Here is a 26,221-nt window from a genome sequence, read left to right as displayed (position 1 = left end):
ATGATCTCTAGGAAATGCTATTTTTATATACTAAGTGATTTGCTGTAGAGCTGGCTCCTACCTCCTCATCCACTGGGACAGATAAATCATCCAAATGGCTGATTCGTCCATCTTTTCCTATTTCGTGAACAACGAAATCAGAGTATCTGATGAAAAGAAAACACAAACTTTTGTTTAGTCTATGTATTAGTTTAAGCAGTAACATTTTGTTTCCTGTTAACTTTAGGAAAAACTTTATCAACAGTAAGCCTTATTATTGTGCAAAACAAAGGATTCTCAAAAAAAGCAAGGTCATAAGAATTATTGTTCCTGGGTTTTCAATGAATTCAGAGCCCCATCTTGGCTTTGTATTACAATGTAAAGAAAAGACCCCCTGAGACTTTAACATCCCACTTATACCAACGAATAGATCACCTAGGCGGAAAGGTGGCAGGAAAACATAGCCCTTAAATGACAGATAGGACCAGATGGACTTATTATTTACAGAACTTTCTATCCCCAAACTGGTAGAACACACATTCTTCTCAAGCGTACATGCAACATTCCCAAGGATAAGATTATATGTTGGGACAGAAAACAAGCTTCAATAAATTAAAGAAGACTGAAACCATATCAAGCATCTTTTCTGACCACAAGCATAGGAAACTAGAAATCAACTACTAGAAAGCTGGGGGAAAAAAAAAAATCACAAATATGTGAAGATTAAAGAACATGCTAATGAATAACTACTGGGTCAATGAAGAAATCAAAGAAGAAATCAAAATATACATAGAGACAAATGAAAATAAAAATATAACATTCCAAAAGTCTTTGGAATGCAGCAAAAGCAGTACTAAGAGGAAAGTTTATAGCAATAACAGGCCTATCTTAAGAAACAAGAAAAATCTCAAATAATCTAATATTATAACTTAATGAAAAAGAACAAACTAAGCCCAAAATCAGAAGGAAGGAAATAATGAAAATAAGAGCAGAAATAATGAAATAGAGACTAAAAAACAATAGAAAATATCAATGAAATGGAGAGCTGGTTCTTTAACAAAAGTCCAGAACCAGATGGTTTCACTGGTGAATTCTACCAAGCATTCAGAGACAATTTAATATCTTTCCTTCTCAAACTCATAAAAAATCGAAGAGGGAATGCTTCTTAACTATTTTACAAGGTCAACATTACCCTGATACCAAAATCAGGTAAGGATAACACACAAAAAAGAAAATTAAATGCTAAGAATTTTGATGAACATACGGATGCAAAAATACTAGCAAATCAAATACAATAACAGATCATAAGAATCATACACCACGATGAAGTGGAATTTATTCTAAAGATGCAAGGTTGTTCAACATCTGCAAATCAATAAACATGATACACATTAATAAAATGAAGGGTAAAAATCATATGATCATCTCAAATGTATAAAAAGCACTTGACAAGATAGAACATCCAATTATGAAAAACACCCTCAATAAAATGGGTAGAGAAGGAAACTGCCTCAACATAATAAAGGCCTTGTATGACAAACCCACAGCTACCATCATACTCAATGGTGAAAAACTGAAAGCTTTTCCTCTAAAGTCAGGGACAAGACAGTTTTATTCGATATAGTACTGGAAGTCCTAGCCTGAGCAATCAGGCAAGAAAAAGAAATACAAGTCATCCAGATTGGAAAGGAAGTAGTAAAACTGTCATTATTTGTGAATGGTATGGTTGTATATGTAAAAAACCTTAAAGACTCCACCAAAAACTGCTAGAAACAATAAACATACAGTAATGCTGCAGGATACAAAATCAATATACAAAAATTTGTTGTGTTTCTATACTAACAAACTATCAGAAAGAGATGAAGAGCACAATTCCATTTAGAAATGCAACAAAAAGAGTAAAATACTTAAGAATAAACTTAACAAAGGAGGTGAAAGACCTGTACACACTGAAAAGTACAAAACATTGTTGAAAGAAATTGAAGAAGATAGAAAGAAAGGGAACACTACCCCACATTCATGGATTAGAAGAATTAACATTGTTAAAATGTCCATATTACCTAAAACAATCTACAGTTTCAGTGCAATCCCCATCAAAATCTCAATACCTTTCTTCACAGAATAGAACCCCAAAATCCTAAAATTTGTGTGGACCACAAAAAACCCTGAATAGCCAAAGCAATTATGAGAGAAAAAGAACAAAGCAAGAGGTATCATACTCCTTGATTTCAAACTATACTACAAAGCTACAGTGATAAAACAGTATGGTCCTGGCATAAAAACAGATACACAGACCAATGGAACAGAATTGAGAGCCAAGAGATAAACCCACTATGGGCAACTAATTTATGACAAAGGAGCCAAAACTGTACAATGGAGAAAGAAAAGTCTTTATTCTACTGGGAAAACTGGACAGCCATATGCAAGAGAATGAAACTAGACCACTATATTACACTGTTTACAAAAATTAACTCGGAATAGATTAATACCTAAACAAATAAAATACATAGAAAAAACCATAGGCACTAAGCTTCTGGACATTGGTCTCAGTGGTATTTTTGTGAATTTGACTTCAAAGGCAAGGGAAACAAAACCACAAATAAACAAATGGAATGTCAAACTAAAAAGCTTCTGCACAGCAAAGGAAACCACCAATGAAACAAAAAGGCAATCAACCAGATGAGAGGAGATATTGTAAATAATATTTTCAATATGGGGTTAATATCCAAAATACATAAAGAACTCATACAACAACAAAAAAATAAACAACCTGATTACAAGTGCTGGAGAGGATGCAGAGAAGAGGGAACTCTAGTATACTGTTGGTAGAATTGTAAATTGATACAGCTACTATGGAAAATTTCAAAAAAAATTAAGAATAGAATTACCATATGATTCAGCAATTTTTCTTCTGGGTATTTATTCAAAGAAGAAAACACGAATGTGAAAAAATATGTGTACCCCTTTGTTCACTGCAGCATTATTTAAAATAGTCAAGACATGTAAACAAACTAAATGTCCATTGACGGATGAATGCAAAAAGATGTGGTGTGTACGTATGTGTACACACACACGCAAGCACGCACGCACACACACACATATCGGAGTACTGCCCAGCCATAAAAAAGAGGAAATATTGCCATTTGTGACAACGCGGATGGATCCTGAGGGTATATACATACTAAGTGAAATAAGTCAGAAAAGGACAAAAACCATATGACTTCACTCATATGTGGACTATAAAACAAAAAGTAACAAACAAACTAACAAAACAAAAACAAACTCATCGATACTGACAATAGAATGGTGGTTACAAGAGGAGAAGGGAGGTGGGGGAAGGGCAAAATGTGTAAAGGGGATCAAATACATGGTAATGGATTGAAACTAGATTTTTGGTGGTGAGCAGGCAATAAAGTATACAGGTTATCAAATTATAATGTTGTACACCTGAAATTTATATAATGTTATTAACCAATGTTACCTCAATACAAATAAAAAAGACATAAGACCTTCTGAGCTTCTAGAATATTCTTCCAGAGAAATGCATAAATCAAAGCTTATTAATGCTACCCTGTGATTATATAGACAATCCATACTAAAGTAAATAATAAAATACAGTAAATGGTTAATGAAATCATAACTAAGTCCCCCATGAACCAACTTGAAGCTTATCTTTATGCTAAACACTTTACAAACATAATTTAAAATCCTTTCGACAACCCGACAACCCAAGGGTGTTACGACCCATTTTCTGGACAAGGATACTGAGGCTCAGAAGAGTTAAGTAACTAAGAAGTGGCCATACTGGATTCACACACAGATCCGCCAGGCCCCAAAGACCACTAGCTTTCTACTGTAGGTGTGACACATTCAGGCGAAAGAGTTTAAGACTAATTCAGAAGAAAACTTGAAACCATTTAAAATAATTTATTTTAAATAAATGAATATCACCCATTCACATATTAACAGTACTTGCCACTGGAAAATGATTTTCTTTTATTTACTCATTTTATCTTTAAATAATTTCATTCACTCATTTAGGCAGCTCTCCTTCATCCTGGGGAAAGAAAGCTAAATAGAAAACTATACTCCTGATTTCTTTTAAAGAAAAGAAATAATGTAACTAAAATAACTTTGTACGTAAACTAAACATACCTTTCTTTTAAGATTCCCGAGAATCCTTGATGAGAACTTACAAACTTGGTGATGCCGACATCAAGTTCAGTGAGTCCATGCTTCATCATGTCTGCAAAGCTCTCAGCTTCCTCCTCCTCATCGCCCTCCTCTGAAAGGCCATCTTCTTCCTCTTCTTCCAACTGGGCAGCGGAAGTTTTTATAACTTTTCCAGCACTTACAGCTTCAGGCATGTTTTCACTATTGGGTGGAGAATCATTCTCTAGCCTATCTTGACCTGTGGTCAGATGGCACTCTGAGACCTTCTGTCTTTTTGCCTCCTCAGCTGGGGCCACACTGTCATTATCTTCAACAGCAAGGGACCCACGTTTCAGTGATACACCAGCCATTTTTGTTATCTCCATTTTTAAGGCTCCAAGAAAACATTTAAGAGAACCTTTTAGGAAGAGAGAGAAAGAAAGTAACGATCGCTTCTATAAAGAAGTGGGCTTCAGCAAACAGTCAGTTAACTTTGTTCATGGAATACTAAAAAATCATTTATTAAAATAATTCTTCTCAATGTTGGTGTATACCTCTGATGGCATAGAAAATAGCACAACTTCTTCATGAAATTTGACAGTGTGCATCAAAAGCCTTAAAAATATGTATGCTCTTTGTCCCAGAAATACTATTTTCAAGGAGTATTTTAAGAAAATGATTAAGATAGTGGTTAAAGTTTTAGCAATAAAGATACTTATCTCGGTGCTTTTATATTAGCAAAAAAATCAAGAGTACATAAACTAAACAGTATGTAGAAACCATGTAAATAGAAAATGGGAAAGATAGTTACTTCTAGGAGAGGATACAGGTAGCTAAGACAGCAGGGAGACTAGCTGTTTTTACTGAATACAATAGTTGTATCATCTGGATTTTGTTTCATGTACATTATTATCCTTTTGAAAAACTGATTAAATAAAAATAGTGTGTAAATACATTTAGTGACATGAAAGCATACCATATAAAAAAAAAGCAAGGGGAATATGGAGTTGATTAGTGGGTATGGAGTTTCGATTTTGCAAGATGAAAGAGTTTTGGAGATTGGTTACACAACAATGTGAATGTACCTAACACTACTGAACTGTACACTTAAAACTTAGTTAAGAAGGTATTATATGTTACATGTATTTTGCCACAATTTGAAAAATACACATTATCATTTAACTGGCCTGTACAAAATGTACTGAGGAAAAGTCTGAGAGGCCACTCACACTTTCCAGTACAAAGTATATTGAGAGAGGGTGGCATGTGGCAATCAAAATCAATAAATTTATCTAAGACCATAAGTGTCTGTTTAATTTGATCTTATTTGATGCTCTTGGTGAAATAAGGATAAAGCCTTTTCCTATATTCATTATATAGGGAGATGCTAAAATTAACATACTAATAAACTTAGTAAACATATTCATAAAGAATGTAAATTAGTAGAAAATAATATTCTAATTCTCCAAGGCTTGGTTAACAAGAAATATACCTACAGAAGCATCTATAGCAGAATAATAATAATAATAATAATAATAATGGCCTAGTTTTAAGAATCCATGTTTGGTCTTTTTTTTTTAAAGTTATGTCAAAAATTAAGGATGGATAGAAAAGTAGAGAAAAAGACAAATACTACATGTAAAAAGTGAAAGAGAAAAAGGATCATGATAGCTACAAAAAAAGAGGAAAGAGGAAAATGCAGTAAAAACAATTTCCTTTTAAAGACAAAATATTAAATAAAGAACATTATTTTCTTAAAAAAAAGAAAGGGCTTACTTGGTCAGTAATTATGGGAACACAGAGAAGACCTCAAAAGGCATTGGAGGTAATGGTGTCTGAGAAGACACTCTTCTTAATGGAAGACGAGAAACTGAACACCTGGGGCAAGTTTTGAGGAATAAGTAAGAGTAAGGTTGTAGAAAAAGGGGAGGAGGCTGTTTAAGAGAAGAGGGTACCAGATATGCTGAGGCACAGAAGAGTACAAAGTGCTGGAAGAACCCCAAGGAGCTCATCAGGCATTGTGGAGGGTACAACACACAAGGAGAGTATGGACTTACGTCTAGGGAGTGTGTGGAAGCCACACCTGGCTGAATAGAGGAAACGATGTCATGAAAATCAAACCACCACTAGCTTTGTGAATTAGAAAGATTTCGTGGCATCCTTTGAAGAGTAAGAGGTTAGGCTGGAAGACTAGGTAAGAGGCTACAGCCATAATCGAGAAGTTAATAGAAACTGATCTAAGGCTGAGGCAAAGGCAAAAGGAGGAGTGGTGAGGAGAGGACTAAGTGACAGATGTGGAAGAAAAGAGGAAATGCTCCAAGATGACTTTGGTTTTCTGCCTTTGGGATCTGAGAGGACATGGGGATCCCATGAAGAGGAGCAGGTGGTGGGTAAAGATAAGCCGACTTAGAGTCTTGTGGTGTTTTAGGTACCTGGGTGACATCCAAAAGGATATGTCCCATAGACAGTCATTACACTGTGTCACACATACTCTTATCCAAAAGCCTGCAATGGCTCCCCAACAATGATACAATGTCTCCAGCTGGCATGACAACATCTATCAGGAGATCCTGATACTCTTGCAGCAGCCTGAACTTTCAGCATGGGCAGTAACAGCCACATCCACACTTGGCTCAGGGGCTTTATGGTCTACTTCACTCCCAGTATGCTATTAACTCATCAGGCTCCTTCTCAAGCACCTGATGGCCACAGCCTTGATGGAAACATCAATTATTTCCTCTGCAGGTAAGCTGTCATCCTTCTACTTTGGTACTGTCCAGTGCCATGTACTATTATTTCCACGCGCCTCCAATGACTCAGATTCAGCCCTAAAGGAGCCCAATCCCAGTCTGAATATTCATGTGCTCTCTTCAATGGAAGGTCCTCTACACCTATCTCAAATCACCTTGGTCTCACCTATCCTTTAAGATTCACCTGAAGGTCACGAGCTCCGACTCCTGTGCCTTTCACTCTATTAATTCCATGTCCTCCCGTTTTACTTCCCTTCATCTACACTATCCTTGCAGGCAGGCACCCGAGTATTGTATGTTCCCCCCATCATTTTCTAGCTGTGTAACTGGTCCAAGTAAATTATTTAACTTCTCCAAACCCCTGTTCTTCAGGTGTAAACTGGAAAAGATATGCACTTTATAGGACAGTGGTAAAGATATGATGAACAAGAGTGGCTAGCATAGGAGGAACTAAATTAATGCTAGTCCCCTCTTCCCCTCTCATCTTCTAATTTTTTTTTTGTTGATGTCTGATCTTATTTATAACTCTTACAAAATCTCATAAAAATATAGAATGCTTCACAAATTTGCATGCCTTCCTTGTGCAGGGACCAAGCTAATCTTTGTATCATTCCAATTTTAATAAATGTGCTGCCGAAGCAAGCACAGGATAAAATTTCTTTTGTACATGCCAGAGAGTCCAGCATGGTGTAATCAATAGGTGGGTGCTGAAAGGTTCCCCATCTATAGAGATCAAAGCCACACTAAGTGGCAAATCCCTAATGAAATAGTGGACCTGGGCAATGAACCATCAATGGCCACTAACATCACTGAAAAGAGATGACCAGACATTGTGTGCCCCTGAAAGCACATGCCATTACTTATGAAGTATCCTTACTGATTGAAATTCTACTAGTTTAGATGGCATACAGGGACAGAGGTTAAAAATGACCATGGAATGCAATCAACAAAATTCTGAATGTGGGAAATTACAAGGACAATTCTTTCAACTAATAAAAAGCAAAGGAAAAAAGAAAGGCAAAACCTACAGATAATCCTACAAAGAAGTGCAATGGTTGGTCCTGACTTAAACAATCCAACAGTTAAAAAAAGCATTTATGAGACAATCAGGAATATTGAAACACTGGGCTATTTGATGACACCGGGTGGTATTGTTAACTTTTTAAGGTAAAAGAATGTTAGTGTGGTTACATTTAAAAAAGAATCTTTATGTTTCAGAGATATAAAAAAAAGCTATATATAGTTGAAAAGACATGAAGTCTGGAATCTGCTTTAAAACAATTTTCCAACGGTGACTAGAAGCAGAGTGGGTGTAGATTTGAAACAAGACTGGCCATGAATTGGTAATGGTTGAAACTGGGTGATGGAAACATGGGGAGGTCATCACATCATTCTACTCTGTATATTTGAATTTTTTATAATAAAAAATAAAAGTGCAAAGTCTAAAAAGATATACAAGCTACTCTACTTTGATTAAAACACCTATCTTTTTCAGTTCTACTGCTTCCTTTCTCTCCCATCGCTAGTTCTTCAAACATAGAGATATCTAGTCCCAAGACACTTCTTCCACCTTTTTTGAGTGCCTTAAACCTCAACAACTCTTAGCCATTACTAAACACACTTGTTCACTAGTCCTTTTGCTCCATGATCCTTGCTAAATCTCAACCAAGTACCAATCCCACTGTCTGTGTCTGTGCTCCTGGCTGCTGCTGGGAAAAACCTCTCCAGGTCAGGAGAGTTCCTCTCTTTTAACAGCCCTACACACTACCCAGTGGTCCTCCCTTGTGAGTACCATCTCCTCCAGTCCTATTTATCATTCACAAAGAAAACGGGGATCTTCTGACGGACACACCTCCCTCTAGCATATTCAAACAACTCATTATAACCATTCCCCTTAACATAGCAACCTCTTAAGGGAAGTCTATCCACACTTACTCTAATACTCATGCCTTAACACTGCACTTCACCCCTCCACACACACTGACCATGCACCCCTGTGCCAGACACTATTCCTGGTACTGCCACAAGACACCCTGCCAGCACTGGCTTCCTTGACAAAACCACAGCCATTCAAGCCTGGCCCTACCTGACATCTTTTCCCAGGAAGACTGGCTCACTGCTTTCCTCCCTGGAAACTCTCCTACTCCTTGCTTATTTCCTGCCTCTCAAGATACTCTTCTCCCCTCCTTCTCTGCCTGCCACTTAAATTCGAGTTTCTCTAGGTTCCTTCTCCAGTCTTGTTTCCTTCTTACTCCCAAGTTTTTCAGCCAAGGTCCACCATCTCAAACTTCTTGGTTTATTTGGAGTCCAAGGCAATTGTAAAGACACCTATACAATGAAAGCATGTGGTGAGCTTGTTCAAACTTCCCTTCAACTCTATGACAGAGGGGTCCTTATCAACCCCATCTTAGCACTAAAAAACTGAGGCCTAGAGATGAAGTACCTACTAGTACCTACCAGTAGAATCAAATGCTCAAATTCAACATGCCCTAAACTGATCTCATCATTACCACCACAAATAGCACCTTTTACCTCAGGAAATGTTACCACCAACAACCAGTCAGCTGCGTCAGAATATGGCATCATCCCGACTCCTTACTTTCCCCTATGCCTACATCAATGGTTTCGTGAATGAAATTCTAGAAAGTTTAGGATAGCATATTATGCTTAACATCCCTGGAATGATTAGCAGACCATCGATCTGAAGTATCGACAACAAGTTTTAACTCTTTCTTGGTGAATGGGAGTTTGTGGGGTATAACTTGAAGCTCGATCTAGGTTTTGTCATTCACTAAGCAGATCACTTAACCTAAGCTTCAGTTTATTTCCGTGTAAAACTGAAAAATGACAACTTGGTCAAAGGTCTGTGATAACTGCTCCTATTCAACTGTTAGTCATTAATATTTATTATGGATGGTTTTACACAGCAGAACTGGGGAAAAAAACAAGGCTGCTTATGCTTCTTTTGTTTTTTGGGCTAATGCTTAAACATGGTTTTCACCTTAAATGCAATTTAGTTTTAAGAGACCCTCAAAGTACTGCTAACAGCACCAAATAAATAGATCCTCTAGTATTTTTTGGCAACCTTTTCTTGATTCTTGTGGACAACTGATTTATTTAATTGCAAAGACAAGCTTATTAACTAATCTCACTTTTGTTTCAAATGGAATTACACTTTTCATTTGTTTTAGCCAATGGCCTTATCAAGACATTAATTATTAAAGTACATATAGCACCGATGATTATAAATTACTTAATACATATTTTGCTAAGTTCTATCTGTGGGCCTAGAAGCTGAGAACATACTACAACAATTAGCTGTGCAAACTTCTGAACTAGGAGAGGTAGAACTCAAATTACTGTCCTTTCATAAGCAGGAACTAAATAAAAGATAAGAATAAAACGCAATATAACTTTCTAAATGAGAGAGAAGGATGGGGGGAGGATTCCATGAATATGAAAGAGGGTGAGAAGAATTCAATCAGAAAGATAAAACAACACTGACTGCCCCAATGTGATTTCCTTAAAGAAAATCCAAACATAACATATTCAAGCATTCTACCACAAAGCTATAAAAAGTGGTTGGCTTAAAAAAAAAGTGTGTGGGAGGGGTAAAGAGCCCAGCTTTGTGAAATTTTTTCAATGATATTTTAAAAAAATTTTAAAGAAATGTTACGCTGCACAAATACATTATCCATAATAGTAATGACAGTAACTCACATGTCAAGCAAAATCTCTACAGATCAGAAGCTTGAGTCTATGACTGGGAAGAGCATGACATCTATTGATACTACTCATAAAGTCCTACACAATTCTTTGGAGAGAATACTAAAATAGTGGATTTTATTTCTTTTACACTCCAAATGAGCCTAATGAGATTAGGAGGATTATAATTTCAATAGTAAGCATTTTCAAAATTTTACTGCATCGACAGTCCCTTAATATTATTTCCTGCAAAATCAACATCTAAAAAAGGAGCCATATCAGTCTTAATCTTATCTATATTTCAAAATTCTCCATGACTTCCACCTTTTAAATGCATCCATCCTCCATACTCTGCAAACTGTGAGTAATGCCTCTAGCACTCACAGTAAAGGGCACTTTCTTCAGTGCGGAGCACACGCTACACTCTAACATGCAAAAACTATTCAGTTCATTACATCCATTAATTCCCCAAATATTTATTGAGCACCTCTTATATGTCTGGCACTGTTTTACGTCCTGAGGAAAAAGAAATTTTCCTGTCTTCATTGAGCTTATATTTATTTTAAGGATATAGCGGAGAATAAAATTAAAAACTTGCAAGCATAAAAACTACAAATAAAAACAGTGTGAGAGAAATGAGAGTCAGAAGGGTGCTCTTTAGTGAATCTTCTCTAAGGAGGTGCCCTTTAAGCAAAGATTTGAAACAAGAAGGAGACATAAAAAGATGTGTGAGGAGCGTTCCAGGTAGCAGGAGCAAGGCGTGTAGAGCAAATTTAGTCAACAGCAAGCCCAGCTGGATTTTAATGTCTCTTTCCTACTTAGGGGCAAAAGCTATGTTTTATTAATATCTGTATCGTTCCAGCTTCTATCAAAAATATGTTCAAAAGGAGTGATATTAAACTAATACGTAGTGTTGGCTACTTGCCTAGTGACTGAACAAAATCATTGCCTATCCATCAGTTTTTCACTATTAGTGTGCCCTGGATATTTAGTAGATCCCTCCATTGTCAAGGCATCCGCAGGCCAGTGGGGGCATGCCTCTCTTACAGATGATTAGACTTGAAACAAAAGACTTTACAATCCCATATTTTCGGAATGAAAAAAAAAAAAAGTGGTTTGACGACGGGACCAAATATTTCAAAAACTGAATTCCAACCCCTACTTCTTGGCAGGCGCTAAAACCCAGGCAATGATGATGTACTTTTAAATTTCTCAGTGCAGGACTGGCGGTAAGGACTCCGTGCGCATGAGTTTCAACATGCATAACACCTCTTCCATCTATTCGTTAAACACTGACCCCCGCAGAGGGCTCGAGAAAACATTCCTGGTCCCCAACCTGTTAGCTCCTACTCTGGGAAACGTCTACAAAACAAGCAGCTACCTGAGAGCCTGCCTTGTACGTAGCAAGCTTGCAATAAGTAGTGATGGATGAATACACGACGAAGCACGTGGGCTAGTCAGTGTATAATGCTGGCCCAGCGATGTATGGGAGCTGTAAAGGGCTTAGGGATAAAGGCCAGTTTTCTCTTTCGGGAGGGAGAAGAGTTTAGGGAGCGTCTGGGGCAAAGAAAGAGAACAGCGGGACCGGGATCCTTCGCCAGACAGCGCCGCGGGGAGGAGGGAGGGCGCTGTGCCCCGCCGACCACCGGCCCGAGAGCAGGGGGCGGGGCTGTTACCACCAAAACGCAGCAGCCGCCTGGCTCCAGCCGCACTCCCACGGGTACGACCAGTAATGGAGACGCCGCGGGCTCAGACCACGGCTGGAACGCCTTCCCAGTCTGCACAGCCCCTCCAGGCGGGGCCTGAAGAAGGCTGGGGCCCGGGCCGGGCCGAGGGCTGGCGGCGAAGCCCGGGCGGCTGCGGGGAGGCCGCGCACTTACCCGGGGCCTGGGAGCGTGTCGCTAGCCAGATGGCGAGGGGACGAGCAAGCTGCTTTGGGCGAAGGTGGGCGTTGACGACGAGGGTAACTCGGAAGAGCCAGCTGCGAGAGCGGCCGGACATAGGCAACCTTGTCGAATCCTGGGGCCCTCAGCGCTAGGGTAGACTAGCCCGCCGCCAGCTTCGCACACGTGCGGCGCAGTGACGCGCCGCTGCCAGCTGGCCCCTCCCCGGAGGCGGAGCCCGCCCCGCGCAGCCGGCCCCACCCACTTCCAGCCGCGCGGGCCAGGAGCAGCGCGTCAGGAGGCACCGCGCTTGCGCCCCTTGGCCTTCCTGGCTGCTGGTTGGAGAGTTTGCCGTGGCCGGTTCGCTTCGGTAGCTGCCAGGCTGTTGCGCCTGGACTTTGGCGAGAGCTAAAAATGACTTTACAGGCACAAAGAGTTCTTTAGACAACTTCTAACCCAACGATTGCCTTAGGAATGTTAGTTGCATTCTAGTGAGGATTTCTTCCACATAGTTATGGCAGTTTTTTTGTTTCCCTCCACCAGGCAGTTAACATAATGACTAGAGGATCACTTTAGGGTCTATGTTGTTCTATGTATATAATTCCTTCAAATGCAACGGATCCTTGGGCACCATTTTCCCACTTCTTCGATTTAAGCTATATACTTGACGACTCTCCAATAGGATGTTCTTCAAGAAACCTGATCTTAGCAAGTTTGTGCTCTATGTAAAGAAAAATAAAATTCATTGCTCTTCCCATGCTCTTCAAGTAGCACATGTTTACTGACCAAATCCCGGTCTCAAATAGCTTTTGCATGTTAAATGTTTTGCTTGAAAAACTAATGTTATTTCAAATTCTTATATTTCTGCTAGACTTGTTTTTTAATTGTGGCAGAATCCACATAGAGACCTTGCTTTCAATTTTGGGAGGTATATAACCAGAAGTGCAATCGCTGTATCATGTGGTAATTATTTTTAATTTTTTGAACAACCCTCATACTGATGCATGACAGGGCAAATTTCCCTGAGTTGTGTGGGGCGGGGCGGGGGGGGGGGGATGAGGGTGGAGTGGGGTGGGTAGTGGTGGTGGTGGTGGTGGTGAGACCAAGTCCTGCACTGGGAGAAGAGGGTCTTTGAGCGGAGGGTGTAGGAAGAATTCAACATACACACCAAAGTTAGTCAAAAGGAAGGTTTATTAGAAAAGAGGTTAACTCCAGAGTGTGGTTTCCTCTCAAAGGCAGTGAGCAGAACCATCGGATCATTTCTGTTCCTAATGCATGTACAATCACATGCCCTCGGGTTATGGTTAATTTACAGATTAATGCCCCAATGACAGCAGCTTCAAATTCTTTTACCATAGCCATGCAATAAAAATGTAATCCCAAACTTTTAATTTTTGTATAGTTTAAGAAGTGTTTTCTCTGAGATTGTGACCCAACTCTTCATAAATGAATTGTGAGAAAAAATGTTTTGTTGGTTTTTTTTTTTTTTTTTTGCCATTAGTTGGGACCATGGTCAGAACTTAAGCTTTTCGCATTTCAGCTTAAACTTCCTTAGACAAGGCTCAAGTGAAATATGCATTTCTAGTTTTCAGTTTTCCAAAATAGCAGCTCTTTATTGGCTTTTATAGTTAAAATAATACAGAAGTGTTCAAAGCCTCACCCCCATTCTAATTCTAATAAACATTTAACAATTTAATGTTCTCTTTGACATCAAAATTACATCCTAAGATGTATATTATGTATAATATTTGAGATCCTACTTTTACTTCCACATCAGCACTATGGAATGCTAAGTATCTAGTACACACAAGCTAACTCTTGTTTCATCCTTATCATTGCCTAATATTCTGTCCATCTTAGATGCTTCTCTTCGCTCCTTCCTTCAACCATTAAAAACATTCCCTTTGTTGAACCTACTGTATTTAATCCTAAATTATTTTCATGTCTATTTCTTTTACTAGAAAGTGAATTCTTTGGAAGGAAAAATTTGAATTTAGAGCAATCTTTTTTCCTCTTTAATGTTATTTTTTATGAGTTTTTACATGTCCGATGATCAGTGTTACCCCAATGGCAGGGGGAGGGATAATGACAGTGCAGATGTGTACTTAGCATTTTTGCTAGGTTCTTCCTCAAATGATGCAGTGAAGAATCACAGATCATTGAGATTAAAGTTTTAGTCTACAGCCATGCCACCCTGAATGTGCTTGATCTCGTCTGACCTTGGAAGCTAAGCAGGGTTGGGCTTGGTTAGTGCTTGTATTGAAGACCATCTTGGAATACCAGGTGCTGTGGGCATTAAAAAAGAGAGAGAGAGATTAAAGTTTTATTAAAAATATGTTTTAGAAAGACAAAGAATGCCCCAAGGAGAGCCATGGAGAAAGACAAAGTATGGACCAAGGAGGCACGTAGTCCTGGCACTGTAACCAACACAAAGATGCCAAAATGGCTGCTATGAAAGGGCAAAAAGGCCACAGAAGGCCATCAAAAAGAGAGAGAACCCAGAAGGGCAAAAGGGGGAGCCCAGAAAAGCACTAGGAGAGGAGTCTAGAAGGACAAAAAAAGAGCCCAGATATGGGAATGTCTTCCTTTTATTTGGGCTGTGATAGTTGGTTCCAAAGGCATTCCTAGGTGATTGGCAAGTGAGGTCATTTTGATTGACACCTCACTGCTATATAACTCTGCCTAGTGCACATGTGCATACCTGGAATTCTTTGAGTGGTCTCTAGCTGGACCCTTATTCCTTTGTTCCCCCTTGTCACTCATGTCTGACTAGCTATCTAACATCATGTCTTCTTTTTCCTTTGTTTAGTTTTTTCAGATTAGTGGAGTGCAACCTCCAGTTGCTTCCTGGAAAAGAAGTACATGAAAGGGAAATTTTTTGAGATCTTGAATGTCTGAACATACCTTTATTCTTTAGCTACATCTGACTGGGGTTTAGTAATCAAGCAAAAAATTAAAATTTTGAAACAAATTTCCTTTTGTAATTTGATAGAATTGCTCCTATGTCTTCTAGCTTTCATTGTGACTGTTGAGAAATTGAAAGATATGCTGAGTCTTGAGCCTTTGTTTTTCTCTGAAAATTAAGGTTGTCTTTTTGCCCCCAGTGTTCTGCAATTTCACAATGATGAGCCTTGGGGTCAGTCAAGTTTTACCCACTGTACAGGGCACTTGGTAAGCCCTTTCAATCTGGAAACTGATGACTTAGTTTGGGAAAATTCTCTTGAATTATTTTGTTGATGATCACTCCTTCCCTAAACCCTATTGGGTTTTTTCTTTTGAAATTCTTATTTTTCAGATTTTGGACCCCCTGGAGTGGTCCTCTAATTTATTATTTTTTCTTTCCTATTTTCCATTTCTCTGTCCTCTTGTTTTTCTCCTAGGATATTTCACGACATTTATCTTCCAACTCTTTTATTGAACTTTTCATTTCTATTTCTATATATATATATATATATATATATATATATATATAGTCTCTGAATGCTTCTTTTTAAATAGTATCCTGTTATTGTTTTATAGTTTCTCATATTTCAGGATATTGATTATATGTATAATTTTTTAAAAAAGTTTTCTCCTCACCGAATGGTTTCTGTTTCCTCTAAAGGTTGCAGCTTTCTACCCCATCCCCTTGTTTATGTCTCTATTGTCCCACCTTCCATGTTTGTTTTGAAGTTGTCAAATCCCTGGGTTCCCTACCTACATACCTCTCGCTGCCAGGTAACTCCTGTTCCTCTTCCTTGACAAAGGGCAGGTTTTTTCGGTCTTGCACTGCGTAAAGTGCATATTAGATGCTGAATCCTTTTCTTCCATTTAGTTCCCAGAACGTTTACAACCTTCACCCTCCATGCAGAAAATTGGAGGGTCATCTCTAGCTGAGTCTGATTAGCCTGAAAAGAAAAGTCCAAAAATAATAACATTGAAAATTCTCCAACTAAACAGCCCAACCAAATTACATTAAAGCTAGTCAACAAGCCCCCTCACACTCTCAGAACATCTGAAATGTCATCTACACTGTAAATTTAAATGATTCATATTGAATTTATGAGTGGAAGGAGGGATACCTCTAAGCGCCATCATTAAGGTCCCCAGTGAGGTTTCGGAAGAACCGTGCCCCTTTTACCCGAGAGCTTCTGGGGCGGCGCCTGCTTCCTGAGCGGCCGACCCTGTTCCCTGCCGACAGGGGGCGCCACGGCTCACGGCCGGCGGCTGCGCTGGCAGGGCCTCTCTGGGAGAAGAGGAAGAAACCAAAGAGACCACGAGAGGAAGTCGCGGTGGCGCTCCGCCCTACGCTCACCGAGACTGAGTTGTTTGGTTAGGTGGCTGTAGTCGGAATTTGAGCGGCACTCTGGCTGCTCCAGGAGCCGAGGACTTTGGTGGAGGCGCGATGCTCCCGGCGGGCCAGATCGGCCAGGCGCCGGCAACTCGGGTGAGAGGGTCTTGGTGGCCTAGGGAAGGGATTCTGGTGTCCTAGTAAGGTGGCACAGATCTCTCGTGGGAGATTGTTTCAATGAGGTGGCCCTGGCGGCCGGTTTGAGGACATTGTTCCCATGGCCCGGGGGAGATGGCCCTTTCAGGTCTGGTGGGATAGCACAGACCTCCCAGGAAAGGTAGTCTCAATGAGGTGGCTGTGGCGATTCCCGTGAGATGACATTCCTCTGGGGAGATAGCCCTGGTGGCTGGGCAGAGTAACGCCAGAGATCTTGGGGAGGTGGCCCTTTTTGGAACCTGCATCAGGCGGCCCTGGTCGCTCAGGAAAACCCCAGGGGAAGGGATCTGAGACCTCTCGGTCTCCCAGTTGGACGTCCTCTGAGAACCTTGTATGAGTTTCATGTACCACTTTAGTCTTAATGTGTTTGTTACACCTGTTCTTCTAGTGCTGCTCTGAAAGTGGTGACGAAAGGAAGAACGTGGAGGAGAAAAGTAAGCAGACTCCAAACCCCCAAGCACTGTTCCATACGCCTTAGCACTGTCTATCCAGCCATCTCTCCAAACAGCTTTCCAGGGTCTGCATCTGACAAGGGACTTAGCCTGTTATCCTTTAGATGAAGTATTTTTTCCCTGTATAGTATGTTTGCATAGTATTAAATGCATGTTTTGTTGTAATTTTAAATTGTAAAATATAGGGTGATTTGGAGAAGAGCACTTCCTGACCCATACCTAGTGATAGGAACTTGTGTGGTTTCACTGGAGTTCTGCCCATACCGGAGTCAAAATAATTGGGGCCTGCTTGTTATTTTAATGAAGCATTAGCTTGATTCCTGGGTCTTGGACTGGACAAGGAAAATAGAAAAGGTCAATACCTCCATTTCTTACCTAGGATAGGAACATAAGTCAGGGATGTGGACATTTGTTATTTTATTTTAATGAGCTAAGCATGGTAGGGTTTTGCAAATCAAGAAATCTTCAGGGGCTTTTGAAGTGAAATTTATTGGGGGAGGAAGGGAAAAACATATAACACCTATTCCATCAGAGGGTTTTTGGTTCTTCTGACCGTGGCAAATAGTATGGGAATGAGCAGTGGTAAAAAGAGCGAGCTCATGTTACTGTGTTGGCTTTAGGAGCCAGGCTTACCCTTAATGATACCGATATAACCTGCATCAGAAAGAAAGCTCCAAGTAGTCCATAGCACTTGACGATCATACCTGCCACAACTCAGCTCCTTTTCCTTAAAGGATTTGAGAGTACCCCATATCTTTAACGCTTCCCTTTTCCACCTTTGCCCCATTCTGATGCCTGGGAAGTTGATGCCTATTGGGCTGTCATGTTAGTAATATGATAGGTGTAGACTGTAGTCTTTGTCCTTGTCCCTCCTTTGTCTTAGGCAACTTCTTTGCAATTTATAGGAGTGCTTTTTACAAAAAATAGAGAAAAGGAGAGACACAAAAAGCTCCTAATGTGTTATTTTGAAGAATGTCATTTGATTAAGAATGTACTATGCTGCATTTAAATGGTTAAATCAAAAGAGTATAATTTTTTAAAACGTGAAGATGGAATTTCCTCTCTAAGCTACAGCAACTTTAGCATTCACAAAATATTCCCAACGCACATATGTGTCTGTATATAACACCATATAATTCACTTGCTTTATTTAAGATAAAAAAAGAAGACATTGTGACTCCTGTACATAACAATAGATGTTTTTCTGTATTAATAAAGTTTGATGTGGACTAGCCAATTCTCATTTGAAGGAGAAGAAAATAAGAATATTGGTTGAGAGTCAAGAAACATGGATTTTATTCCCATTTACGACCTTTAATTATGGGTTGAGAGAATGTTACAATTCATAGTTGGGAAGTTGAGGTATAGACTTATGCTAGTTTTGCTTTTACCTGCTAGTGAGCTATTGGTTCTCATAGCATATTAACAAGCTTTCAGTTCTTATAAGTTGAATAAAATAAAGGAAAATTTGTTTTGGAGGGTATCGAGGAGAGAAACCTACCCAGTACTAAACACACAGGTATATATTTTGTTTCTTTATGTAAATAATTGAACAATATCTGATAGTTACATTTGCATTTAGGCACATCTTTATTCTTATTTTCATTTTATCAGAAGTGACAGTTGTTTTGTAATAAGGCTGATTATAACCTCTCTTGCCTTTATCTCATTGCTGCTGTCTTAAAACTTAATTTTTGGTAAAGAGCCAAATTCTATAGGGACAGCTTCAAGGAAGAACAGAGGTAAAAGAGGTGAAATCTCCCCAACAGGCTGTGTTAGTTCCCCCAGCATTATCTGTAATGCACACTTTTTTAAAAAAAGAAATTGCTGTATTCCTTATTACTAAATATATGTTAGTGTCATAAAGCTTTTAATTTGTTCATAAACTCACCATGAGTGGTTTGTTTAGAGGTTTAGAGGTGACCAAATCCTTCAGGCAAACATGAATAGAGAAATGTACTGTATGTTCAGATTTATTCTAATGTTTGGTTTCTGTGAAATGCACTCTTGCTTTCTCTGGGGCCTTATTTTGTAGTATTTCATTTGGAGATCAATGGCTATTCCTCTAATGCTTATCTTTTTTTTTTTTTTGAAATAAAATCCTTAGGTACTACTCAAATCTAGGGAGATTAAGCCCTCTATATGGAATAGTTCAGGTTGAGGACTCAGTAGAGTTGAACATATTTAATACCAGGAAACTTAATGACCGCACAGTGAAATGGAGTGACCATTATATCAAGATTGACCCAAACTTCAGGTTTTCTAAACTTCTCCAGGAAGAAGGAAACCATAAGCAACCAAAAAGGGATAGCTTATGTGTGGGAACATACTTCAAGAAGAAGTAGTTTATCTTGGCACACTGGAGTGGAGTGGGAAGAGAAAGATACGGCAGCCAGCGTGGCCTATGTCACTCCTGCCCTTGCCAGGAAGCCACTTCAGTTCTCTCTGGGATTTAGGGCACGTTCAGAAAGCCACCCTGGCACAGACAGTCAGCTGAGATGTAGCTAGAGATACTCTGGAGGAAAGGAGCACTGCTGTCGGTCCACAGAATTACTGGAAAATAATTTAATTGCCTTTGGAACGAATTACGTATATACTGGAAATTTGTTTTCTCAAGTGTTTTGTTTAAATAAAAATGGAAAATTATTATAAGGAGTGGACTCTTTGGGAAATATCACATACTAAATGAGGCGAAAGCAAAGCCACTCAAAGCTAGTAAATGTTGCCTGTGCTGCCACTCTTCTCCAAGAATGGGTGCAGGTTCCAAATCACCTGTTTTTGTCACACTTAAAAAGTCCAATGTGAATTAGTCTAAGTCTAGTTTATTTGCCATGGAAAGAATCTTACTTTAGACTACAATTTATGATGCATCAGCCATTTTGAGTTTTTTCTAGTAATTTGTTTTCTCTCATTTCCTTAAAAGTTTTTTTTTTCTGTTTCTTAAATGGACATCTTCGTACAATGGCATTTGAAACTTTTAAAGCTTTTTTACTCTTATATAAGGAGGAGTTTTTACTCATTGGCTACCCTTTCAGATTTTTTTCACCTACTTGAAATATTTCAATACTATTTTTCTTTCTTTTTTTAACATCTTGAAATCAGAGTCCTCCTTTCGTGTTATTTAGACCATACCATCTGGTTCCTTACAGATTTTGAAAATATGTTACTAATTTAATAAAACTATACCAATAAAATTAGACATCATCTATTGAAACCTTTGGTTACTAGGACTTCAGGCATTTTTCCTTCTCTCTGAGGAATTTCCTCAGCTTCTAAGCATTTTATAATACTTGATTGAATAATTGTATTATGGCTATTCATATATATGTACATATATATATACACACAAAAATATGTAAATGTATACAAAGATACCCACATGAATATGTAGAGTGTTTACATACATATATGCACATACATGTATACATATGTATTTGGAATTTTTTATGTATATTTTGTATATATATACATATATTTTTTTGTGTATGTAAATACATCATATACCATCCATAGAGAGTGTTTTCTTTAAATTACTAACTTTTGAAGGTAGATATATTGCCATGTATATCTTTTGTATTTTTTTTTTAACTCCATTGTACTTGTTGGTATTGAATAATTGTTATTTGTTCATTTTAGGTGACATATATATTGCAGCTCTTGTCGGAAATGAACAAGTCAGTGAAGGCACAGATATTGGTGATCTCCCTTCCTATGTGTCTGCATTTATAGAAAAGGAAGTTGGAAATGACCTTAAATCTCTTAAGAAACTTGATAAACTTATAGAACAGATGACAGAAGGTAAAATGCAATTAGAAGAGCAGGCAAGTATTAAAACATTGAAATAATATCATTGTAATTAATATAAACATAATCATCATTACATAGGTTATTTTGAAGATATAGATTTTGACAAATAGTCTAATCATTTTAAACTTTTTAATAGGTTTTAAGGACCCACAATATACTCAGTATTTTATAAATTATTTAAAAGATACAGTTCATACTGATATGATTTATGTTTTAGAAACATAATGATAGCTACCATTTTAAGTAGCTTTTCATACAATGAGTTTTAAAGTGCTTTTACAAGTAAATAATTTCACGATATACAAGAATGTTATAACACCATCATTGAAAATTTTTTATATGCACTCCAAGGGAGAAAACATGAAAATAAGTATAATATAATAATGGTATTTCTGGGTGATTGGTTAAGTGATGTTTTTCTTTACATCTTTCTGTGTTTTCAGGTTTTTTCTTTTTACAATAAACGTATTACTTAAAATAAGTTTTAAAAAAACCCATAAATATAATCTTAAAAAAATAAATGGGTCCCTATATTTGCAGTAGTGTGTCTGTCAATGATAAAGAGATTTGCATTGTGTAACCCTAAATTGGGTTAAGTAACCTCTGCTTGGGAATACCGATGTGTTAGCCCCAGGTTTGTTAGTCATCCGATGTTTTCCCATTCCTGGTGTCTCAGGCCTCTCCATCTTCCTGTTTTTCCACCATGTGTCCTGCTAGGCTCTAGGCTTAGCCTAGCCCTGTTCTTTCCATTCCTGCAGGCAAGTTGTTGTGGAGTCTTGTGGAGGAGATCACACAGCTGAGTAGATGGATGCCAGCCCAAAGGTGTAGTCTTCTACCCCAACTGGCAGTCCTTCCATAGGAGGGTTGGTTCCTCTGCTACGCCTTGCCCCTGTTTTTCCAAATTCTCCCTAACATATCTATCCCACCTGGCCATTCTGTTCTTTCTTTTTGCAAATAAAACATCTAGCATGAATCTATTGAACAATCTCCCCCACATTTTACAAACTTACTAATTTAATAGAGGATCAGTGTAAGGCAGTCCTTATGCCCCAGTCCTGTCTGCCACGTCAATGAACTTGCTTTACTCTTATAATTTCATCCTCTGCTTCTCAGCTTGTCCTGTCTTTTCAGCATATGGACATAGTCAGATCTTTTCCTTAAAACCTAAACAAACAAAAAACCCTCTCCTTATCTTTTGATGTTAGTCCTTTCCTTTTATTGGTAGGCCTCTTGAAAGTCATCTTTATTTATCGTCATTTCCTAATGCTTTTCCATTTGCCTTTTGACCCACTGGAATCAGGCTTGTTTCTCTGATAGTCATGGAAGCTTTTGCTGAAGTTTCTAATTGAATCTTAAATTCAGTGTGTCCAAAACTACTGATCCATCTCTTAAAATGCTTCTCTCTCTAGGAAAATGCACCACCATCTATGTACCTGTCACCCAGGCCTGAAACCTAGGAGCCTTCCTAGATTGGTCCTCCTCGTCCTTACTCTTCCTCCATCACCAAGACATCTTAGTTTTGCCTCCTAACCATCTTTAGTGTTCATCCCTTTGTTCCCATCCCTGCTGTCACCACTTCAGTGTAGGGCTGCATTCTCTCGCATTTGATGGTAGTTTGCCCATCTTCTGTTTTCTTCATTCTGCGACAATAACTATCTTTTTTTATTCCTTATAGGAATCTTATTAAATGTAGATAAAGCAAGTGTTATAAAATGTACAGTTAAAAATCTTTTATGTGTATGCAGGCATATATTACTTAACATGCACAGCTTAACTTTATTACAATTAATGTAGTATGGGACTTGTTTTCCTATCTCCCTGTATAGATCTCTCTTTTTAAATGGTTTTATGATATTCCGATATGGCTGTGCATGATTTATTTAACCAGGCTCTTATTGGTAGACATTTTTGCTGTTTCCAGTTTTTGTTATTACAAATAATAAACATAATCTCTTAATGGTATCCCATTGCCATTTGGAAAGAGCCCATATTCTTCTAAGAACAGTTGCTACCTGTGATCTCTTCTCTTCCTACCTGTCTAGGCTCATTGCTTCTGTCTTGTAATTCTTTGAACTGTATTCTGTGCCCTACTGACCTCTTTGCTGCTCTTTGATCACGAGTGAGCTGTTTCTCCGCCTGCAATGCTCTTTCCTTCTAAAGTTCCATAAAAAATTCCTACCTATTCTACAAAAGTCTGTGTATGAGCCATGCAGGTGCAATTGCCTTGTACTTCAGAGCCTTGCTACTCAAAGTGTGGAGCTTGTTGGAAATGCAGAATCTCAGTCCTTACTTCAGACCTACTGAGTTTGCATTATAACCAGATCTCTAGATGATTCCTCTTCACATTCCGGTTTCGGAAGCACTACCTTTGTATTTGTACATCATTACATCTAGCATATAGATCTTTTTTATTGTGTTAATTTCACTGCTGAAATATCTGCTCACATTTCTATACCAACAGTTTAAAGGCAGATGCTATGTCTTATATGTCTATCCCTAATACAGTTTCTGGTACAGAGTATTTAATCAGTGGTGATTAAATTGAAATTCCTCTGTAATATTCTTTATATTGTATCGATACCTAATATTTGTATATATTTTCCATATGCTATAAGAAAAATTTATTTAACAAATACAGTATTTAAAGGCGTTACATGGATATATCATTTTACTAAGTTATTGGTTTTTGACCTAGGCTTAAATCAGACACTTAGGGAACTTTTACAAAATACAAATACCCAGACTTTCAGAATCAGAGCTTCATTTTTTTTTTTTTTTGAAGGAAAATAATTAGTAGATAAAATATATATAAGTATTCTCTGGCTGGACCCTCTGAAAGTACTGCGCTTTGTGAAAGCAGATCTATTGGTACTTTTAGGGGGCCAGGATGATAGGTCTGTCCCTACACCTGTCCACATATAGCATTTCGTGTGTAGGTTTGGTTGGTACAGGATACAGAAATCAAACCTTTCTTTCTTTCGAAGCTTTTAACTGACAATTTCTAATTCTATTAGAACAAGCATATATTTTGAAGGTAATGAACAAATTAAAAAGGTTATGAAAATTTGATCTGATTGCTGCTATTTTTTGTTTTTGGTATGGTCAGGTACTTACAATTTCATCAGAAATCCCTAAAAGAATTCAGAGTGCCTTAAAAAATGCAGAAGAATCAGAGCTATTTCTTAAGCAGTTTCTGGAGCAAGAAACTCATCTCTTCAGTTCCATTAACAGCCATTTGCTGACCGCACAGCCCTGGATGGAAGATCTTGGGGCCATGATTAACCAAATTGAAGAAATTGAACGGCATCTGGCTTACCTTAAATGGATTTCACAAATTGAAGAACTAAGGTAAAATGGGCCTCTTTGTTCTCGTAATTATTATTTTAATTTAAAGATCTGTCTTAGAGAGTGCATGCATGCCATTAAATAATTGAGTTAATTAAAGGTTATAATAATGTAATTTTGCCAGTTGTTATGAAAATAGCATTATGATAATGATTCTTTTCCCTTATTGTGGATGAACATAAACTTTTCAGGGAGCTTAATTTGCATTTGAAAGAAAGTAATCCAAGTAAAAATTTTAAGTCTTATAGTTGTATTTTGAACACCTGATAAAAACTATTTTGTAATGCCAAATTAAAATAACCCATCAGTGTGGTACTAATTCCTCTATACTTTTACTTTTTAGAGATGTTCATTTAATGAAATGGATTGCTTTCTCTATAATTTCAGTTTTTATTTTTCAGCAAGAATCCACACAGTGTACTTAGATGAATAACAAGAGTGTACCTGTTGGGGGGTGGGGGAAGAAGTACTAATTTTTGAATTGAATATTTATCACTGGTGGTTAATTGTAAGTGTCTGATATTGCCTTCCAAACAACCTAATTTAACATTTCTGTCTAGACTGGTGTGTTATTTGGTTTCATGATATAGTCTCCCAGCCCTTCTAAGCTGTGCTATTACATCCTTGCTTTGTTATAATTACTCTTGCTTTATAGCTGTCAGCAGCCATTAATGTCTGGAAGACTTGAAGGAGAAAAAGTCATCCAAGAGTCTTGATGTCTCATTTTAAATGTATCCTACTTAATGTATTTTATGTTATTCCAAAGAGTAATACTGTATTACTTCATCCTACATATGTTTCCTGAGATTTTAAAGAATTTTACATACCAGTACAGTATGAAAATATTTGTTTTGCATACATGAGTTTTACCTTTACAGAAAAAGCTATATGCCTAAAATTGTAGTGTTACTAGCAATTCCAAAAATTGACTTAAGCTTTTTAGAATATCTCCTATGTGTTTGAATTATTTTCAGTGAAGGAATTTTAAACCTTGCTTTATTTTACTTTGTTTTTCCTTGCCCCTCTGAAATAAAATGCCAATAAAGGGCAATATTAATACCTTTTTAAGTTATTATAATTACATAATAATCTCATTAGGTAAAAGCCTCACTCTTGTTGTAGTCAGAGTAATAAATTAATTAAAATAGGACCGTGGTTATGGGTAGTCTCTTTCTAATGTCAGAATTGTTTAAAGGAAAATATTCCCAGGGAGTCGTATTAGAAATACGAATCAAACTCATAATCAAGTAGAGCACAGTTGTTTATCTTTTTAATAACATGTTCTTTACCATAGGTCTTTTGTGATACCTCTCTATTTCTAGCTTTCTTTTGGTCTTCTGAGACTTTTCTTATCTCCTAATTTCCCTCTAATGACCAATTTTTTAAATTAATTAATTCCTTCCTTCCTTCCTTCATTCATTCAATTTTTTAGTTAATTTTTATGGTGACATTGGTTAATGAAATCCAATAAGTTTCAGCTGTACACTTTAACAGTAAGGTATATATATGTTTGCACTGTGTGTTCACCTCCTATAGTTAGATTTCTTTCTGTCACCACATATTTGACCCCCTTTACTCTGTCCACCTCCAACCTCCTCCCTATCCTCTGATAATCACTAGTCTGTTATCCATCACTGTGAATCTCTGTTTGTATGTCCTGTT

At 37.9% G+C, this 26,221-nt stretch overlaps 2 protein-coding genes, 1 long non-coding RNA gene, 1 other non-coding gene and 1 pseudogene across 9 annotated transcripts in view; 2 read left to right on the top strand and 3 right to left on the bottom strand.

Moving 5' to 3' along the window:
* The window catches only part of PUS7 (pseudouridine synthase 7), a 47,254-nt gene extending 34,579 nt beyond the window's left edge, over nt 1-12,675 (bottom strand). Inside the window, exons 1-3 of the mRNA XM_016145897.2 lie at nt 12,467-12,675; nt 4,135-4,549; nt 62-146 (exon numbers count right to left, since the gene is read on the bottom strand). Coding sequence (XP_016001383.2) covers nt 62-146; nt 4,135-4,549; nt 12,467-12,587 — 621 coding nt within the window. The 5' untranslated portion in view covers nt 12,588-12,675. The remainder of the gene's footprint in view (nt 1-61; nt 147-4,134; nt 4,550-12,466) is intronic.
* On the bottom strand, nt 7,424-7,527 carry LOC118610855. The gene has a single exon (XR_004954118.1). It is a non-coding gene; the product is annotated as a U6 spliceosomal RNA (small nuclear RNA).
* Nucleotides 12,676-13,642: 967 nt separating the features above from the next.
* On the bottom strand, nt 13,643-16,632 carry LOC118610690. Of its 3 annotated transcripts, none has more exons than XR_004953886.1 (3): nt 16,531-16,632; nt 16,174-16,356; nt 13,643-14,755 (listed from the first exon to the last, which is right to left on the bottom strand). It is a non-coding gene; the product is annotated as an uncharacterized LOC118610690 (long non-coding RNA). The 3 variants fall into 3 exon arrangements; XR_004953884.1 differs by having other exon boundaries at nt 14,712-14,755; nt 15,171-16,356; XR_004953885.1 differs by lacking the exon at nt 13,643-14,755 and adding an exon at nt 14,763-15,316.
* On the top strand, nt 14,646-14,764 carry LOC118611187 (annotated as a pseudogene).
* A 103-nt stretch (nt 16,633-16,735) lies between the features above and the next one.
* Nucleotides 16,736-26,221, top strand: part of RINT1 (RAD50 interactor 1) — a 26,532-nt gene continuing 17,046 nt past the window's right edge. Inside the window, exons 1-4 of one of the 4 annotated variants that reach the window (XM_016145890.2) lie at nt 16,736-16,895; nt 17,344-17,389; nt 21,044-21,228; nt 24,321-24,562. In XM_016145890.2, coding sequence (XP_016001376.1) covers nt 16,854-16,895; nt 17,344-17,389; nt 21,044-21,228; nt 24,321-24,562 — 515 coding nt within the window. In that variant the 5' untranslated portion in view covers nt 16,736-16,853. Of the gene's footprint in view, nt 16,896-17,343; nt 17,473-21,043; nt 21,229-24,320; nt 24,563-26,221 lie in introns of all 4 variants that reach the window. The other 3 variants (XM_016145894.2, XM_016145892.2, XM_016145893.2) reach the window with 3 other exon arrangements.

This window comes from Rousettus aegyptiacus, unplaced genomic scaffold (assembly GCF_014176215.1).
Source record: "Rousettus aegyptiacus isolate mRouAeg1 unplaced genomic scaffold, mRouAeg1.p scaffold_m13_p_13, whole genome shotgun sequence".
NCBI lineage: Eukaryota > Metazoa > Chordata > Mammalia > Chiroptera > Pteropodidae > Rousettus > Rousettus aegyptiacus.
The sequence above is the reverse complement of the archived record's forward strand: the minus strand, read 5'-3'. Positions and strand labels throughout refer to the sequence as shown.